At 33.4% G+C, this 20629-nt stretch overlaps 4 protein-coding genes across 4 annotated transcripts; 1 reads left to right on the plus strand and 3 right to left on the minus strand.

The window, feature by feature from the left end:
- The first annotated feature begins 3505 nt into the window (after positions 1-3505).
- LOC116020574 lies at positions 3506-6594 on the plus strand. Its single transcript, XM_031261047.1, has 5 exons — positions 3506-5101; positions 5194-5310; positions 5675-5847; positions 5926-6109; positions 6215-6594. Exons 1-5 carry the CDS (start codon positions 4391-4393, stop codon positions 6383-6385), a joined length of 1356 nt encoding a protein of 451 aa, XP_031116907.1. The 5' UTR covers positions 3506-4390; the 3' UTR covers positions 6386-6594.
- Positions 6595-7111: 517 nt separating this feature from the next.
- Positions 7112-8704, minus strand: LOC116018413 (probable disease resistance RPP8-like protein 2). Its single transcript, XM_031258623.1, has one exon. It carries the CDS (start codon positions 8702-8704, stop codon positions 7112-7114), a length of 1593 nt encoding a protein of 530 aa, XP_031114483.1.
- LOC116018570 (disease resistance protein RPM1-like) lies at positions 8704-9783 on the minus strand. The gene has a single exon (XM_031258635.1). It carries the CDS (start codon positions 9781-9783, stop codon positions 8704-8706), a length of 1080 nt encoding a protein of 359 aa, XP_031114495.1.
- An 8005-nt stretch (positions 9784-17788) lies between these two features.
- LOC116018789 lies at positions 17789-20348 on the minus strand. The gene is made up of 2 exons (XM_031258824.1): positions 20168-20348; positions 17789-18573 (listed from the first exon to the last, which is right to left on the minus strand). Exons 1-2 carry the CDS (start codon positions 20346-20348, stop codon positions 17789-17791), a joined length of 966 nt encoding a protein of 321 aa, XP_031114684.1.
- Positions 20349-20629: the final 281 nt, after the last annotated feature.

Here is a 20629-nt window from a genome sequence, read left to right on the forward strand (position 1 = left end):
TTTTTTTTTTTTTTTTTTTTTGGGGTTTTTTTTTTTTTTTTTTTTTTTTTTGTGTTTCTCTCCATTTTTCTTTTTGGCTAGAAGGGTATGTACGAGCAACAACATGAATATCATTTTACAAATAATAGTAAGTTATTCATTTCTCGTAGACTAGATATGTTTATGCACATTAATATTTCATTAAAATAATTTTAATTTAGATGTTATGTTATCAATTGTTTAATGAAGGTTGTCTGTAGTTGTATTTGATTAACAACATCAAGAACCTGCAACATCTTTTAGGTATACCATCAAAATTGCGCTTTTTTTTTGTTTTTGTTTTTGGTGAACATCAAAATTGCTATAAGAGTGCATAACTAATGCTAGACATATTGCAAAGGTATTTTACACAAGATAAGTATGCACAAATTATAGATGTTTTTGTATCTGATATGCCAATTCGCTTTGTGTTAACAGGAGATATACCAACGAAATATATATTACAATTAAGAGTTAATTCCATTTTTGATCCTAGATTTATAGGTGGCAATCTACTTTTAGTCTTTTTTTATTAGAGCATCCGCTTTTGGTCCTAGTATTATTGTGACATGACCATTTTTGGTCCTTTATCAACAAATCAGTTTAAATATCATTAAATACAAAAACATTTCGATCTTCAATTATGAATGTTTTTTAAAATATAAACATAAAAAATATACCGGTTCAGCATACTTTGTATAAAAAAGATTGAAATGTCTTTGTATTTAACGATATTTCAACGATTTTGTTGCTGAAGGACTAAAATTGGTCATATCAGAATAATACTATGACCAAATGAGGATGTTCTAATAAAAAAGGACTAAAAGTGGATTGTCACCTATAAATTTAGGACCAAAAATGGAATTAACTTTTACAATTAACATTAGTTCATCTATGAACTTTCATGCATATATTTGTTTATTTTCATAAATTTTAAAGCTTTAATTTTATTTTAAAATTTATTCTACTATATTTCAAACTTATTACAATTATTAATTTTATGAGCTGTCATATTTATTACTTGGAATATATATTAAATGGCATATCCTTTTAATTTATGAACAAATTTTATTAATTTATTTAATAATTTTAAATCTATATCATATTGTTGAGCTATTTATTTATTTCTCAATTTATGATTAGTATTCAAATCTTATATTATATAAATATATGTTAACCTACCAAGTTTTCATTGTAGTAAGCATTTACTCTTTACATCAAATTTGTTATCAAGAAGTATTTCATTATATTCTTTTTAGCAAGATGCAGAATTATTTCTTAATTATAGATCTGATCTATGTCATATTTTAGAGATTTTTATTTTAAAATGTTCTTGATTTTGATAATGTATTTTAAAATAATAATTTTTTATATTCAACCACGATATATTATAGATGTGTTTATTTCCAAAAATTTTATAGTTCTAGTTTAAAGTTATAATATTTTGTTGGTTGTATAATTTGTAATGCAGAGTACAATTTTAGTATTATTTCAAGTGATTGAACCTGATAATCCTTCATTTTTATCATTTTTTAATTAAAATTTTCAAAAAATTATTAATTCATTTTGTTATTATTTATGACATTTTTTGTTGCGAGTTATGGTTATTTACATGTATTTTTTATTTATAAAATTCACCATTTGTATGTAGGTATAATACATACCTATTGAACCACTATTGTATGTCTTCATTTTCTTTTCTTCCTTTGCATCATCTAACTTTTGAAAATAATTTTGACATTATTTCTAATATATAGTAATTTATCCCTACATAAATGATATTTACATTCGAAATTTTAAAATGGAAAAGGTAAAATATACAATTATTATGATTTTAGCATTCTTCTAATGACAAACTTAAGTATTATTGCATTCATTTAAAAAAATTGTAATACAAATATAATGATGTACACAAATTTCATAAAATACGATAAATTATAAAATTTTATAAATCTAAAATAATATAAAATATATAAATATGACAGAGAACTAGCCTAAAACAAATTGATTTACATTAATAATATAATTGAAGAAAAACTAACATACAAATACTAACTAAACTAACTTACGGAGTTTGAACAAATCAAATATTATTGGATCAATGTCTCATATTTAAATGTATAATGTTACAAATTAATTTAAATCCAAATATTTAAAACAAAGAAGAGATAATAATACTCTAGAAAAAGTAAAACTCTAACAAATTAGTACAAATCTTATCTTAGATTCACAAACATTGAACCAAAAAGTCTGGTATGAACTTACCAAATATGGATCTACTATCTAAATGATGGTCTACAGCAATGTTGATTATGTTACATTTAAGGGGTTTTCAAACATCTATATTTATTATTATATTATTATATATACGGTACATTTTAACATATTTATATTTTTTAATTTTTTATTTAAATTCATGACAACATAATTTTTTCAATGTATTGTGCGAGTAAAACACGAGGGCATACAAAAAACAAAAGTAATTAAAAAAAATAGAATAGATATTAAATTTAATAGGGACTCTTTGATGTTCCTTACCTAGTAACATTTTAACCTCTTTTTTTTTTGGTGAATGGAAGGGACAACAGGTCCCAAAAAATTAAACAAAATTAGCCACCTGCTGGTAACAACATGATGAGAGATACGATCGAGAAGATTACGCAGAGCATCCCATAGCCCAACCTGAGTCTTGACCCAAATTTGCTAAACAATCTGCACATTGATTTCCTTCACGAAATATGTGGGAGATACTGATCTCATTGAATTTTAACCTCTTATAAAAAATTACAATTTAATTAGGGATGTGTATTCAATTATGACTTTTGTATATTTTTAAAGACTTTTAAAATGATAGATTTTAATCAATTTTTATTGACTTTCATAGGGTAACACTCTATAAATGCCAATATAAAAAAACATTCATAAACTTTTATTAATTTTTTTTTATTTTAAAGTCTACAAAAATCATTAAAATTTTAAATTGAACACATCTCTACAAACTTTCAATGATTTTGATTCTTATCATTTATAATTTTATTACAAAACATGTTATAATATATCATAAAATTTTTCTTATTATATAGTTTCACCAACATCAATATTTTCAACGTTACTATTTTTATCCATAGTAACAGAATTATTAAATAAAATATTTAAAAATGTAATTAGTAGTTGCATAAAATTTAAAAATTTAAAATATAATATTAATAATATATAAAAAAAATTATATCTGATATACTGTTAGGCATCCAACAAAAGAGCTATTATTTGTAATAATAATTTGGGACTGCGAACATTGACTGTGGCAGTGTGGGAATTATGTCCAAAATTATATGTACCAATATTTGGTACTGATTGTTGAGCCATTGAATCTCTGTAATTTATATCCTTCCAAATATTATGTTGGGTCGGGGTGTGAAGGCCTTTGGGATTGGGATTCAAACCGGAAGAAATATGGAGGCTTAAAGTGTTAGTACAGAAAACCCCAGGGGTCCCCCAATAAACACAGCAGTAAAATGGGGAAAGTATGAAGATGCTCTCCCTCTTCGTACTGCCTGATATGGCATCAAATTATGCATTTAGATTATCTCTTCTTCATTTGGATTTCAAATGTTTAATTAAAATCAAAAGAAAAATCAGAGGAGATAGAGAGAGAGAGAATAGGAATACATTAGAGTCGGTCTAGGAAGCGGAAATGGAAGTGTGGAGCGGGGTTTCTGGCAAGAAATTAGAGAGAAAAATATGGCATTTATATAGGCGGCTTTAGATTTTGCATTTAAAACTTGAATTTTGAAAAATTTATTTGCTCCCCACAATATCTTTGCATTATTTTGTTTAACTTTACATATATTATTGATCTGATCTGTTTCTCAGACAGCTCTAACAACTGGGTGTGAGAAAAATCCGAAGCCTTCAGATTCTTTTTTTTCTGAATTTTTATTTCTTTTTTTTTTTTTTCTCTTTCTTGATATATATAAGATATGTGTACCAGAAAGTTACAATCTTTGCTGAATTATGGGGGTGTTTTTTCTTCCCAAAAAAGCTGCCGATCTTGACTCCATAACCTGCGAGATCTTATGTGATCAGCTAGAGATGATAAATTTGGAATCTGCGTATTTTTTTCTTTGACTTTGCCCTTTTCTTGATTTATCATGAAATAAATTTCCTTGCCATTTTTGGGTTCTTTTCTTTTATATGCAACTCTCTCAGATTTTGTGGAATTCTCTTTTAAATTTTCAAGATTTTGTTGTATCTTAAGGATTATTATTGTAATGGTGTTATGTGGGGATGAATCTTATGTGTCTATATATATATATATAGTCTCCCTCTGAGTTTGTTTCACTCAAAATCTTGAACTTTTTGCTGGGATTTGATGGCAATGGGCCAAGAAGAACATCCCCAGAAGTGTAGTAATAGTAGCAGTGATGGTGGTGAAGGTGTGGGTGGGGGTGTTTGTAGTAGTAGATCTTCCAAAAAAATGAAACCCAAAAAAGTCCCCCAAAGAGGATTAGGGGTTGCTCAGCTGGAGAAGATTAGATTAGAGGAACAACATAGAAGAGATAATAATGCTTTCCAAGCAGTTAGCCTTTTGTCACCCAATTCAATGGTTTCATCCATGAATTCACTAACATCCTTACAAATGCCACAACCATCTAGCATTTTATTACCCAATATCTCTAGGCCTCACCTTTCTTCTTCCCCTTCATCAATCCCTCTGCCACCCCCACCACCACCCCCTGATATCGCCTCACCGAGTTCTGCCTTTAGAGCGTCCCCAACCTCGTGTGTCCCGAAGGTTGATCAGCCTTTGCATTCGAATCCCGCTGTTCAATTTTCAAAGCAATTGAATCTGGGAGGAGGTGAGAGGGGTTGGTCGGCCCTGATGATTCCGGGCAATAGTTACTGGCCCAAATTGTGGAATGGTGAATACAATCTTGAAGGAGAGAATCAAAGGTTGGATCACCATGGAATCACTTTTAGGCCTAACATAAACTTGCCCATCGAATCACATACCTCAGTTTTGCCTCTCCCTAGTGCAATGCCGAGATCACAACAGTATCAGCAACCTGCTTCTTCATCAATGGTTAGCCAACTAAATTCAGTTTTCAGTACTCAATAGTGTCTTTGAGGATGTATTTGAATTGTTAAGGCTGATTGGGTTGTGAACGGTTGCAGGTGAACATCTTGTCTGAGATTTCATCATCATCTGTAAGGAATTTTCAGATAGAGCCCCCTTCAAACCAAAATTACCGTGGCAATGATTATGCACCTCTGTGGCCTGAGGAAGTGAAGGTATTTCCAAGCTTGCGTTTTGATCTATTCATGTATTATGTTGAAATGGATTTAAATGTCTGGTTAAATCAAATCTTGTGGGAATATGATTTACTAGGGTTCCCATTAGTTTACTCCTTTGGATACTTTTCTCTATAGAGCATTCATTTCTTTACTATGGATTGTGTTTTTTTCTTGGAAAAAACAAATACATTGAATCTTGAATGTTATATCATATTCTTATGCTTCAGCAGCTGTTTACTCTTACAATTTGTTTCACGAAATTTGGATAAAAACTGAATTTGTGTGATTCTCTTTTAGCAATTTCTTGTGCTGAAACTCGTTTTGTTGATGCTATTTTCTGTTTATTACTGATTTGATTTAGATGGTCGGTGTTAAGAGGCCATATCCTTTCTCGCCAGAATATCCACCTCTTCCCTCATTTAATTGCAAATTTCCACCTGGCTATGTTCCTTCCACGTCTAGACCAAATGAACCAACATCCTGTACCAATGGTAGCATAGTCGTCAATGTAGAATCGCGCAATCTGCCTATAAGGTATGATATGATTGATTTCCATACCCAGATTTCTATTTGATGTCGAACGTATTGTTAGTCATTTTGCATCTTTCTCAGGGAAGACACTTCAAACTCGAATAATGCACTGTTTGATTCCAACCCGAGGAGTTTTAATCAAGAAAACGGAGGTCTTAGTGGCGATTTCCTCTCATTGGCCCCTCCAGCAGCTTTACAAATAGATCCAAGATACCACCATTGTTCAAGAAATCCACTCGCTCTCAATCAAGAAGCATCGAGTCAGGTGAAAAATAATAGTAGTAATTGTAGATTAGATCAGAGATAGATGCAACCATATATAGTTGATTTTCTAACTCAACGAACTTGTGTCTCTCAAATATACATACAGAGAGGCGGTGGTGAAGAGTTCATCAAACGGTCGGGGATGAATGAATCAGGTGAACCGCACATCTTCAGCTTCTTCCCAGCTGCAAAGGCACAAACTGATGTAGAAGAAAGCCCTAAAAGAAGATACAACAGTGACTCAAATGGAGTCGTTGATCTGAACCTGAAGCTATAGCAACTAGCTAGCTACTCAATCTCTTTAATTTAATGTTTTTGCCAAGCTAGAATAGAATGTCCATTGTTTCCATGGTTTCTAGTCGTCATTGTTTTACTTACATGATGGATAAATGTTCTTTTTAGTCCTTAATATAGAGAACTTACTTTCTAGATAGAAAGATATGGAGACCATACTCATTTGGTTCCTCAATTATTATGATTTCACTACTTTGGTCAAACTTGCTCAATTTCATTTCCGACTATGCAATTGTCAACTAAAATGGTCTTAATTTATTTTGGTTTGGACAAAAGACTATTTTAAATAAAAATTATATAGTTGTGAATGAAATTGAACAAATTTGGAAGTTGATGACGAAAGTAGTAAAATTTTAATAATTGATGAACCAAATCGGGTATCAATTATATGTGTGCGCGGGGGATATGTAAGTTGGAATTACATAAAGTATTCAGACCAACTCATTTAGAAGTCTATGTATTGTAACATGATGTTTAATATACGAAAAATGATATATGTACTTCTATGAAGTATAACTCCCGTCATGTGTACAAATTTTATTGGGTAAATAAAAGTGAAAATGTACAACTAATGGAATAATGTAGAAGTACAAAGAGATTAAAAAAAAATTGATTAGTTGAACTAAATAAAAATATCAACAATGACCACCACAAGACTTGGAAGAATTGAAAAACAAGATGAAAGTATAAAAATAAAACTTTTTTTTTGTTAACTTAAAAGAAAAGGCTTTTCACCAACCTTTTGTATTATAATAACTCTTGGTATATGTTCAACCTTCCATCGATCCGAACCGTCAACACTTATCACTTGAACAAGTAGTTGAGATGGGCAGAATAGATGCAATTCTTTCAAATACTTAAGTTCTCTCAAACCTTCTGGAAACATTTCTAGACAATAGCATTTACGTATAGATAGTGACTCAAGACATTTCATAGCTTCTTTTCCAATTTCCCACTTGGTAAGCTCCTCGCAGAATATCTCCAGCTTCTTGAGTTTTGGAAAGCTTCCGTCACTGCACAATAACTGTTTTCCACGGTAAGAGTGAATGTTGAGGCACACCAGGCTTGGCAGTTTCTCCAAAATATTGAAGAAATCCCCATCTACATAACACTGTTGTATATTGATTGAGCGAAGATAGTTAAGAGTGCAGGTAAAGTTCACCAATTTCTGAAAATTATAAAGCGCCAGCTTCTCGAGATAAACGGGTGGTGAGAAATTTCCAAATTCCCATACCATATTGAATCGATTATGTTGAGATAGAATAAATAGAGAGCGAATATTTGTCAGTTTATTGATAGAATCACAAATTGCTCTCCAGCATTCCTCCCCTTCTTTAAATGTAATGTCCAACTCAGTGAGTTGTGTGAGGTTTACTAATTCTCTTGCTTGAATGGTATTAATCACCATGCCAGATAATGTTTGAAGTTGAGAAGATGTGAATACAATATCTGCCACTTGTAAGTTAAAGTTTCCAAAGAGATGTCTCAGTTGCATAAGTTGTGACACGCATTTAGGCAAACTCTTCACCGAAGTACGACTCAAATTCAATGTCTGTAGATTGTGCAATCTTTCTAAGGAATCAGGGATATGTCTAATTGCATAATTATCAAAAAGACTGATGTACCTAAGATGAATTAGATCCCCAACCTCATTGGGCAGTTCCTCCATACCAATAGGTAACAATTGCAACACCAAAACTCTGAGCAACTTCATGTTTTGGAACATCTGAGGGAGCGAATTCACAATAACCCCTCCACCGTGGATGATGAGTGTGCGTAGCTTCTTCATATTGCCCTTTTCAAGATTCACCTTTTGCTTGCCTTTCAGGATTATCAAACTACGCCTTTGCTTCCACTCAAGTTTGGTGTTATGCTTCAATTTGATTTCAGCAAACATTTCCCTTCTAATCACCTCACCAGCTATGTCACGGAACAGGTCATGCATTTTAATTTCGTCGTCCACTCCAAAAAATATAGACTCTGTGGTGACGATCTGAATCAAGCTTCTATTATCGAGCTGAAGGAGGTAATCCCTTGCTATGCGTTCTAGTGGTCTACCACCATCCTCATTGATAAACCCCTCCGCTATGCACATCTGGATCAACTCTTTGACATGAACGCGCTTTGTTTTGGGGAACATTGCACAGTATAAGAAACATGACTTGAGGTGAGTTGGGAGCTCATTGTAACTCAACAATAGGGCTCTGTTCACACATTTTAGACTCCCAGATTCTGCTGAGTAGTAGTCAAGGCTTTGGAGAGCATCCCTCCATTTTGCTGGATTATCACCCTTTGTGGACATCAACCCAGCCATTGCAAGAATTGCAACAGGTAAACCCGAGCAGGAAAAGCATATTTGCAGAAAAGGTGGCATGCTATATCCAATTCTAGTGGCTTCACCTCAACACAATGAGGCGTAGCCCCAAGAAAAGAGCCGCTAGCAATACCTTTATCACGGCTAGTGATGATAATTGCAGATGCAGGATGGAGTGGAATATTGATTTTACTCAACAGCTTCTCATCCCACACATCATCAAAGAATACAACATACCTTTTTCCCTTCAAGTAATCGCAAATGTGGTGCTGAAGACAATTTCCATCTGCTTTCTCCAGTTTTGATGGCATCTCTGTTCCAACACTTGTGTACAGCCCATTGATTGTTTCCTTCAGAACAAATTCAATATCTGAGGAGTGGTTTACATCAACCCACGAAAAACAATCAATGCTCCCATCATTCTTCACTCTTTCATAAACTTGCTTGGCCAAAGTAGTTTTCCCACAACCTCCAGCTCCCCAAACCGTGATCACCAACATCCGCTCACTACATTTCTTCTGAATGAGCTCTGCTGTCTCCTCCACCTGCTTGTCAATCCCCACTGCTTCTATCCCCATCATATATCCACTCCCACTGCCCTTCAGTAACTCATTTCTTCCATCGTCGTTTGTCTTGAGTTTTATACCGTACTTTGATTTGTCTGTCTCTAGAGCAAGTAGCTTCTCATCCATGGTTTTTAACTGCTGATGGAAGCAAAACTGTATCTTCACCCTCTCCACCAAGCTCTGCACGTTGGCAAACAGGGACTTGACTTCACAAAAATTGAAGGGAGGAGTATTGAGTTCCAGAAGCTTGGAATCCAACATGAACTCCTCCACCAAGTCCTCAACTTCAAGTGTGGTATCCCTCAGTTGTGTCACCCAGCTCTCTGCTACTTTGGTGTCTTGTTTCCCTTTGCCTGAAGAATCCTCAACGTAGCCTTTCATGTTGGCTAGCCGAGCAGTGATTTTCTCCACCTCAGCTTTGATTCCCCACTGGAATATTACGTTTTGGAAAGCTTGCTCCTTCAGCTTTCCAACTACAAAATCAACAATTGCTCCAGCCATAACTATGGTGAAACACAGATTGTGTCTTCTCAGTAAAGTATACCAATTGAACAAATTAAAGATCGATTTGCGTTATTGGGGGATGATTCAACATGGTTTTTGCTGCAAATATATACACCAAATTAATCCCTCAGCTCATTTGTTGAGATAGATGCCATTATCAAATTAATTAATCCCACCTCTAACCCACTCAATAATTAATTAATGGGTGATTAACCTAATGAGCTGTTCCTAGCAATTTAAATAATCAAAGTCAACATCAATCACATGTCATATAGGATACTATACTCAAAACATAATTAATAAGTTATGTTTTTGTGTATAAATAATAACAATCATTATCCTACGGATCATGCTCAAACTAACAAAATAACAATTAACATAGGATTCATTATTAGTATATTGAAGGTTCGTTTTTAGTACATTGAACGTTAATTTTTTATACTAAATGTTCATTTTTAAATAAGAAAAATAATTGTTTTGGTCCTTCAATTATTTCTCAATTGAATAAGACACTTCAAACTCGAATGCACAGTTGGATTCTAACTCGAGGAGTTTTAAACTTTTAATCAAGAAAATGGAGGTTAATTATTAGTATATTGATGAGCTGAGGGATTAATTTGGTGTATAAATGCCCTAAAAGAAGGTACAACAGTCACTCAAATGGAGTCGTTGATCTGAACCTGAAGCTATAGGCTATAGCAACTAGCTAGCTACCCAATCTTTTTAATTTAATGTTTTTGCCAAGATAGAATAGAATGAAAATTGCTTCCATGGTTTCTACTCATTGTTTTACATTACATGATGGATAAATGTTCTTTTTAGTCCTTAATATAGAGAACTTACTTTCTAGATAGAAAGATAGGGAGACAATATTCGATTTGGTTCCTCAATTATTATGATTTTACTACTTTGGTCATAGACTTTCAAACTTGTTCAATTTCATTTTCGATTATGCAATTGTCAAGTAAAATGGTCCTAATTTATTTTAGTTTGGACAAAGGACTATTTTAGGTAAAAATTATACAGTTGTAAATAAAATTGAACAAGTTTGAAAATTTAGAGCGAAAATAGTAAAATTTTAATAATCGTTGAACCAAATCGAGTATTGACTATATATATATGTGTGCGCGCTGGATATGTAGTTGGAATTACATAAAAAGAACACCAACATCTTGGTATATTCAGACCAACTCATTTAGAAGTCCATGTATTGTAACATTATGTTTAATATACGGAAAATGATATATGTACTCTCACAGAATATAACTCCCGTCACGTGTACAAATTTTATTAGGTAAATAAAAGTGAATTTGTACTGAAATTATAATCGTGAGTCTTGAATGTACGAAAACTAAAAGTTCAACTTGATTTTAAAGACAGATTATCTTATCTTTTAATTAGTTTGATTTAAACATAAAAAGATAAAATATAAAGAAAGTAAAACCAGGACACAACAAATGATTACGCAGTTCGGAGCCAAATCTCCTACGTCTGCATGCTAAACATACACAAGGTCCAAAACCTACTACATCAACATTCATCAAACAATCTTCAAAACATCTTCAAGTGATTGGATTCGTGCAGCCTCAACACGTTGAATCAGCACCAGGTCATGAACAAGGAACCAAGTAGAAAGAACACAGATTCTGCTGAAACAGTGTCAAGAAACTCTTTAGCTTAATAGATCTCGAAATAGTGTCAGGAAACTCTTTAGCTTAATAGATCTCGAAATTCTCACTTGTAAAGTTGTCAAAAGAAGCTTCATAATCCTTCCTTTATATAGTAAGTCACGTAACCAACTTTTCCAACCATTAGCTTAATATTCTCCCTTGAAAAGATAATGTCCACTCATTTAAAACAAACCCATAAGACTTGATAAAACAAAACAGACTTTGCTAGGATCCAGGAACATAATGAGCATTGAAAATATCAACCTAACCTATTATAGAATAAACTAACCTAAAGTTTGTCAAATAATTAAGCCAATACTAATGTGCATCATTTGTGCACTTACATGTACAACTAATGGAGTAATGTAGAAGTACATAAAGATTTTTGTTAAAAAAACTGATTATTTCAACTACGACCCTGTTTCGTAAATGACTGTTAGCTTATAGCTATTAGCTGACTGAGTTAGAAGGTATGATTAGTTGATAACATTAGCTGATTATGATTAGTTGATAACGTTAGCTGATTGTAGAAAGGTGTTTGGTAAATTAGCTGCTAGTTAATAGTTGTTTGGTATAATTTCTTTTCAAAAATCTAATTAAAAAGGCTGCTTTGATTAGTCTATTCAATTTTAGTATTTTGGAGTTACAAAAGGTTTATTAACTAAACACTTATATTAATTTTTTAACCAAGTTAAACAACTAATAGTGTTCAAATAAGTCAAAATTTACTGATAAAGCCATTATTTACCGAACATGGCCTAAATAAAAATATCAACAATGAGTCAATGACAACCACAAGACTTGGAAGAATTTTTAATGGAAGCCATCCATGTATATATACTTCAAACTAAACAGGATACTTAATACAGGAACGAAACTATATTGAGCTCCAAGTATCTAATATATCAAAACACAAACCTTAACATAATGTTAACAGTTTTCAATAACGCCCATCCTCTCAACATGCTCATTAAAAGCCTTTGGTGGCAAGGCTTTAGTTAATGGGTCTGCAATCATTAATCTAGTGCTAATGTGTTCAATTGATACTCTTCGTTCCCGAACATCTTCTTTAACGGCAAGATACTTCAAATCAATATGTTTAGCACCACTTGTATACTTGTCGTTTTTAGAAAAGAAGACTGCTGCGTCATTATCACAATAAATTTTCAGCGGCTTAGCAATACTGTCGACAATTCCAAGTCCTGAAATAAAATTCCGCAGCCATAACCCATGATTTGTGGCCATAAAACATGCCACAAACTTAGCTTCCATAGTGGATGCAGCAATGACAGTCTGCTTCGCACTTTTCCAAGAGATAGCCCCCTCGGCTAAAAGGAACAGATATCTAAATGTGGACTTCCTTGTGTCCAAACACCCGGCAAAATCTGAATCCGTGTATCCTATCACCTCAAGGCGATCGGACCGCTTATAAGTAAGCATGTACTTCTTTGTGCCTTGTAAGTATCTCAACACCTTCTTTGCAGCCTTCCAGTGATCCATACCAGGATTGCTTTGATATCTACCAAGCATCCCGACAGCAAAGCTAATGTCTGGTCGGGTACATGTTTGAGCATACATCAAACTCCCAACGACAGATGCAAAAGGAATATTTTCCATTTCCTTTCGCTCCAATTCATTCTTTGGGCATTGCATAAGACTGAACTTATCCCCCTTCTGAATTGGAGCAACAGATGTAGAGCACTTTTCCATTCTAAACCTTTCTAAGACTTTGTTAATATATGCTTTCTGAGATAATCTTAACACTCCTTGTGATCTATTACGGAATATTTCAATTCCAATCACAAAGGATGCCTCACCCATATCTTTCATTTCAAAGTTCTTAGAAAGAAACATCTTGGTGTCATGCATTAAACCAAGATCATTAGTAGCAAGCAAAATATCATCGACATACAGAATCAAAAATATAAACTTGCTCCCACTGACCTTCAGATATATACACTGATCAACAGTGTTTTCCTTAAATCCAAAGGACATTACAATATCATTAAACTTAAGATACCATTGTCGAGAAGCTTGTCTAAGTCCGTATATCGATCTGTTAAGTTTACACACCATGTGTTCCTTTCCTTCAACTGAAAAACCCTCAGGCTGGTTCTTGTAAATTTCTTCTGATAAATTCCCATTCAGAAAGGCTGTTTTCACATCCATTTGATATAGCTCTAAGTCATAATGAGCTACTAGTGCCATAATTATTCTAAATGAATCTTTCTTTGAAACAGGCAAAAATGTTTCATTGAAATCAATATCATCTTTCTGAGTAAAACCTTTGGCAATAAGTCTTGCCTTGTACCGNAGGATCCAGGAACATAATGAGCATTGAAAATATCAACCTAACCTATTATAGAATAAACTAACCTAAAGTTTGTCAAATAATTAAGCCAATACTAATGTGCATCATTTGTGCACTTACATGTACAACTAATGGAGTAATGTAGAAGTACATAAAGATTTTTGTTAAAAAAACTGATTATTTCAACTACGACCCTGTTTCGTAAATGACTGTTAGCTTATAGCTATTAGCTGACTGAGTTAGAAGGTATGATTAGTTGATAACATTAGCTGATTATGATTAGTTGATAACGTTAGCTGATTGTAGAAAGGTGTTTGGTAAATTAGCTGCTAGTTAATAGTTGTTTGGTATAATTTCTTTTCAAAAATCTAATTAAAAAGGCTGCTTTGATTAGTCTATTCAATTTTAGTATTTTGGAGTTACAAAAGGTTTATTAACTAAACACTTATATTAATTTTTTAACCAAGTTAAACAACTAATAGTGTTCAAATAAGTCAAAATTTACTGATAAAGCCATTATTTACCGAACATGGCCTAAATAAAAATATCAACAATGAGTCAATGACAACCACAAGACTTGGAAGAATTTTTAATGGAAGCCATCCATGTATATATACTTCAAACTAAACAGGATACTTAATACAGGAACGAAACTATATTGAGCTCCAAGTATCTAATATATCAAAACACAAACCTTAACATAATGTTAACAGTTTTCAATAACGCCCATCCTCTCAACATGCTCATTAAAAGCCTTTGGTGGCAAGGCTTTAGTTAATGGGTCTGCAATCATTAATCTAGTGCTAATGTGTTCAATTGATACTCTTCGTTCCCGAACATCTTCTTTAACGGCAAGATACTTCAAATCAATATGTTTAGCACCACTTGTATACTTGTCGTTTTTAGAAAAGAAGACTGCTGCGTCATTATCACAATAAATTTTCAGCGGCTTAGCAATACTGTCGACAATTCCAAGTCCTGAAATAAAATTCCGCAGCCATAACCCATGATTTGTGGCCATAAAACATGCCACAAACTTAGCTTCCATAGTGGATGCAGCAATGACAGTCTGCTTCGCACTTTTCCAAGAGATAGCCCCCTCGGCTAAAAGGAACAGATATCTAAATGTGGACTTCCTTGTGTCCAAACACCCGGCAAAATCTGAATCCGTGTATCCTATCACCTCAAGGCGATCGGACCGCTTATAAGTAAGCATGTACTTCTTTGTGCCTTGTAAGTATCTCAACACCTTCTTTGCAGCCTTCCAGTGATCCATACCAGGATTGCTTTGATATCTACCAAGCATCCCGACAGCAAAGCTAATGTCTGGTCGGGTACATGTTTGAGCATACATCAAACTCCCAACGACAGATGCAAAAGGAATATTTTCCATTTCCTTTCGCTCCAATTCATTCTTTGGGCATTGCATAAGACTGAACTTATCCCCCTTCTGAATTGGAGCAACAGATGTAGAGCACTTTTCCATTCTAAACCTTTCTAAGACTTTGTTAATATATGCTTTCTGAGATAATCTTAACACTCCTTGTGATCTATTACGGAATATTTCAATTCCAATCACAAAGGATGCCTCACCCATATCTTTCATTTCAAAGTTCTTAGAAAGAAACATCTTGGTGTCATGCATTAAACCAAGATCATTAGTAGCAAGCAAAATATCATCGACATACAGAATCAAAAATATAAACTTGCTCCCACTGACCTTCAGATATATACACTGATCAACAGTGTTTTCCTTAAATCCAAAGGACATTACAATATCATTAAACTTAAGATACCATTGTCGAGAAGCTTGTCTAAGTCCGTATATCGATCTGTTAAGTTTACACACCATGTGTTCCTTTCCTTCAACTGAAAAACCCTCAGGCTGGTTCTTGTAAATTTCTTCTGATAAATTCCCATTCAGAAAGGCTGTTTTCACATCCATTTGATATAGCTCTAAGTCATAATGAGCTACTAGTGCCATAATTATTCTAAATGAATCTTTCTTTGAAACAGGCAAAAATGTTTCATTGAAATCAATATCATCTTTCTGAGTAAAACCTTTGGCAATAAGTCTTGCCTTGTACCGTTCGATATTGCTATTTGAGTCGTGTTTGGTCTTAAAAATCCATTTACAGCCAACTGGCTTACAACCTTCAAGCAATTCAACAAGAACCCATACTTCATTATGTTCCATTGATTTTAACTTATCTTTCATGGCTTCGACCCATTTAGAAGAATTAGGACTATTTATAGCCCGTGAAAATGAAACTGGATCTTTATCAATTCCAATATCGAAATCTGATTCTTGAAGATAAACCATATAATCATCAGATATAGCAGATCTCCTTTGTCTTTGAGATCTTCTTAATGCTACTTCTGTAGGAATATCATTCGTGGGTTCACTGTTAACTTCATCATGGAGTGGTTGATAATTAATTTGTTGTTCAGGTAAGTCATTAAATTGTTCATTCGTTGCAGGATGAACAATCTGAGTAACTCCGGGTAAAGTAATTTGATGCACAGGAACAACAAATTGAGAAGAAGTTATCGGAGAATCTTGCACCGTAACTTCTTTAAGTTCCACTTTTCGTGGTTCATCACTCCCACTTATGTTATCATTCTCAATGAACTTGGCATTTCCAGTTTCAACAATTCTTGTAGTATGGCTAGGACAATAAAATCTATACCCTTTAGATTTATCTGGATAACCAATGAAAAATCCACTAGTTGTTCTTGAGTCTTGTTTCTGTGGATTATAAATGCGTATCTCCGCCGGGCATCCCCAAACATGAAGGTGCCTTAAACTGGGTTTCCTTCCAGTCCACAGTTCAAAAGGTGTTTTTGAAACTGCCTTGCTAAGAACCCTGTTTAATAAATAAGCGGCGGTTTTTAAAGCATATGTCCACAATGACAATGGTAAAGAAGAATAACTCATCATGCTCCTAACCATTTCCATTAAGGTGCGATTACGCCTTTCTACAACACCATTTTGTTGCGGTGTTCCGGGCATTGTGTATTGAGCACAAATACCACGTTTTTCAGGAAATATAACAAATGGACCAGGACATTGTCCACTTTCATTATACTTCCCATGATATTCACCACCCCTATCAGACCTTATAATTTTCACATTTCTGTCTAATTGTCTTTCAACCTCTTCCACAAATACCTCTAAGGCATTTATTGATTGAGATTTTTCATGCAACAAATAGACATAACCATAACGTGAAAAGTCATCAATAAATGTGATGAAATATTTTTCCTTTCCGAAAGTCAGAACATCAAAAGGTCCACATATATCAGTGTGTATTATTTCAAGGAGTTGTGTACTTCTTGTGGCTGCATTCTTATTTGTGTGATTTGAATGTTTTCCTTTAATACAATCTACACAAATACCGAGATCAGTAAAATCCAATTCAGGAAGAATTTCATTCTTTACAAGTCTTTGAATCCTTTCCTTGGATATGTGACCCAAACGTTTATGCCACAAGTAAGCTGATCTTTCATCAACTAAACCTCGTTTAGTTCCAATACTATGATGTAGGGTTAAAAGGGTTTCAGCAAAAAGATTGTCAAGATTTAATTTGTACAAACCATCAGAAAGTATACCAGAACCAATAAAGTGATTTTGTTTGAACAAACTAAAACATCCATTTCCAAACTTTAAGGAAAAACCAACAGAGTCCAGTTTTGACAAAGAAATTAAATTCCTAGAAACTGAAGGAACATAAAGAGTCTCAAACAAATCTAAATGATGTCCAGTATCTAAAATTAAACGATAAGTTCCAATGGCTTCTACTGGAGCTTTAACTCTATTCCCCATGAACACAAATCTTTCATTTGGCTTTATGGTTTGGGTCATAAGGAATCCCTGCATAGTATTCGAAACATGAGTAGTGGAACCAGAATCAATCCACCAAGTATTATAAGGAACTTCAGTTAAATTTGATTCGAAACATACTGATATAAAATTTATACCTTTCTTTTCGAACCATGCCTTACGCTTAAGGCAATCTTTCTAAAAATGTCCAAATTTCTTGCAGAAATGACACTTGTCATTCTTATGTTCCTTATTGTGGATTTGAGAAGAGGACTCATTAGTCTTCATTGGTCCTTTCTTACCCTTCTGATTATTCTTTCCAAACTTTTTACCAGCCCTTGACTGACTCATGAGATTAACTGAGTGAATCCCTTGTCCCTTAAGCCTTCTTTCCTCTTGATTTAGCATTTTATGCAATTCGAGCACATTCCACTTATCTTTAATGGAATTATAATTCACTTGGAATGTCTCATACTCGTGAGGCAACGAGTTTAAAATAAATTGAACAAGGAAAGTATCACTCACTTCCATTTCCATGGATCTTAATTTTGCTGCTAAGGTTAACATCTCAGTAACATGCTCATGCATGGAACGCGAACCATCAAATTTCATGGTGGTCAGTTTACCCATAAGTGTGCCTGCTAGGGCCTTATCAGCACATTCAGAAAGTGAATTTTTCTCCACATGTTTCAACAAATCCTTAGCACTATCAAATTTGGGAATTGTTGACTTGATGTTGCTTTCAAGTGTCATTCGCATAAACATTATGCTAAGTCTATTTGACCTTTCCCATGCTTGATGGAAGGCTACATCATTAGCACTGCTATTATCATCAATAGCAGCGGGCTTGTCAGTCAAGAATGCTAGATCAAGATCCAGAACATCGAGGTGAAACTGAATTTGTTCATGCCACTCAGCAAAATTCAGCCCATTAAACTTTACAATAGACGCAACTTGCGAAAGCATTGAAACACAACTTAATGCTGCAATGTATATAAAATACTTAGACATTAATTCTACATTAACACAAAGTAAATACATTTAACTAACATACTCGTAAACAATTAAATACATTGAAGGTCTCCTTTGGCACTCTAACAACGTATAACATTAAACATAACGATGTTCAATTATTGCAATTTTCACATAATTGGCTATTAATTATATTATGACTAGACTTGTTTGCTATCTTTGGATATGCTAAACAACCCAATCAAATATAAATAATTAATCGCTATTATGTTTATAATTATGAAATAATTGATCAACCTTTAGGCGACTCTTAAATATTTCATAATTATTAAACTTCAATTTACCCAATATAATAGAAAAATAAAATCATGTTATTTCATTATAAGCATCACATAATCATGGGTAATTGAATTTTTATTTAAATTTGATATCTACGAAACTTTATAATTTGGTCACTTTGGTGACTAACAAATAATCATAATTAGATATCAAACAAATATACCATAATAAATAATATCAGAAAATTAATGTGGAATAATATACGTAATTCAATTCTAATAGAATAAACCTAATACATAATGAAAATATGATATTCAAATTAATTACGGTTAATTACAAACTAATAAGCAGTTTGTACGTAATTATCCATCTAATCTGCAATATCATAATTACAGGAGTGGCCAACATTAATAATATGCAGTAATATTACGGAAACAGCAAACAGCAAACACATGCCGAAAATGCACAATAATTACGAAGCCAAAGCCGTGAAATACATGATATATATAAACATTCCATATGTATAAACGGTGTGCTTGAGGTCCACGTATAAACTTATTCATATGAATATATCAACAACGTAAACAATTCCAAAAACATATAAATAAGTGGGAATTGAAATTAATGCCGAAAAAGTAAATAGCAGGAAGTGATGCAATAGCTTAACAGATCAATAAAAGTGAGCCATATATTTTAATAGATCAATTGCATCACTAAATAATAAGCAGCGATTGTTTCCTGCAAAACACTCATGCTTTTTTTTTTGGTGAAACAAAAAAAAAAAAAAAAAAAAAAACACTCATGCTGGTAATAAACAATACCTACATACGCAACCTGACAATTCTCCTCATCATAATATATGGAAAAACATATATTCTACAACCTGACTCTGATACCACATGTAAGATAAAACATATATTCACGTATACTTAATTAGCGTTTAAACAACATACCTGGCTCCATGGTTTTGCAGATGCTTCAATGAAGACTTGGTTTCTCCCTCCAGACCTTGAGCTTTTCCTTAGCCTAAGAACTCTGATGGAGAGAGGATCTTAGTGTTTTTTAGAAGGTTGGGGGAGGACCATAGTCCCTGAGAAGTTGATAAAACCATCTCACAGTTTCATCAACGTGAGATGGTTATCTGAGCAGTTGAAACTGTTCCTTATATTATCTAACCAATAAAAGAATTATTATTATTATTATTATTAAATATAAATAAATATTTATGAGCCATAGAAAAATAATAATGAATAATATAATAACAATGATAATTATTCTAACACAATCTTCCCAAAGAATCAGGGAGATGTGTCATCTTATAATTACCATATAGAGTGATGTACCTAAGATGAATTAGATCCCCAACCTCATTGGGTAGTTCCTCCACACCATTAGGTAACCGTCCCAATGCCAAAACTCTGAGCAACTTCATGTTTTGGAGCATCTGAGGGAGCGAATCCACAATGATCCCACTACCGTGGATGATCAGTGTACGTAGCTTCTTCATATTGCCCTTTTCAAAGCTTCCATACCTGACTCGTTCCTTGGTTATTCAAAGCTTCCATACCTGTCAAAATCCTTTAAAACACACTACACGAAGTACTTTTGCACTTGTTAGCATATTAAGGTAAAAATACCACACATTGGGTTCTTTAAAGCATTTACTTGTCATTAACTTCTCTTAATTGATCCAAAAAGTTAAGAACTTCTGGCATCTATCAAGATCCTAGATACTACCATTGTTGAAGAAATAATCCACTCGCCCTTAATCAAGAAGCTAAGCATCCA

This window comes from Ipomoea triloba, chromosome 1, assembly GCF_003576645.1.
Source record: "Ipomoea triloba cultivar NCNSP0323 chromosome 1, ASM357664v1".
NCBI classification, from domain to species: domain Eukaryota; kingdom Viridiplantae; phylum Streptophyta; class Magnoliopsida; order Solanales; family Convolvulaceae; genus Ipomoea; species Ipomoea triloba.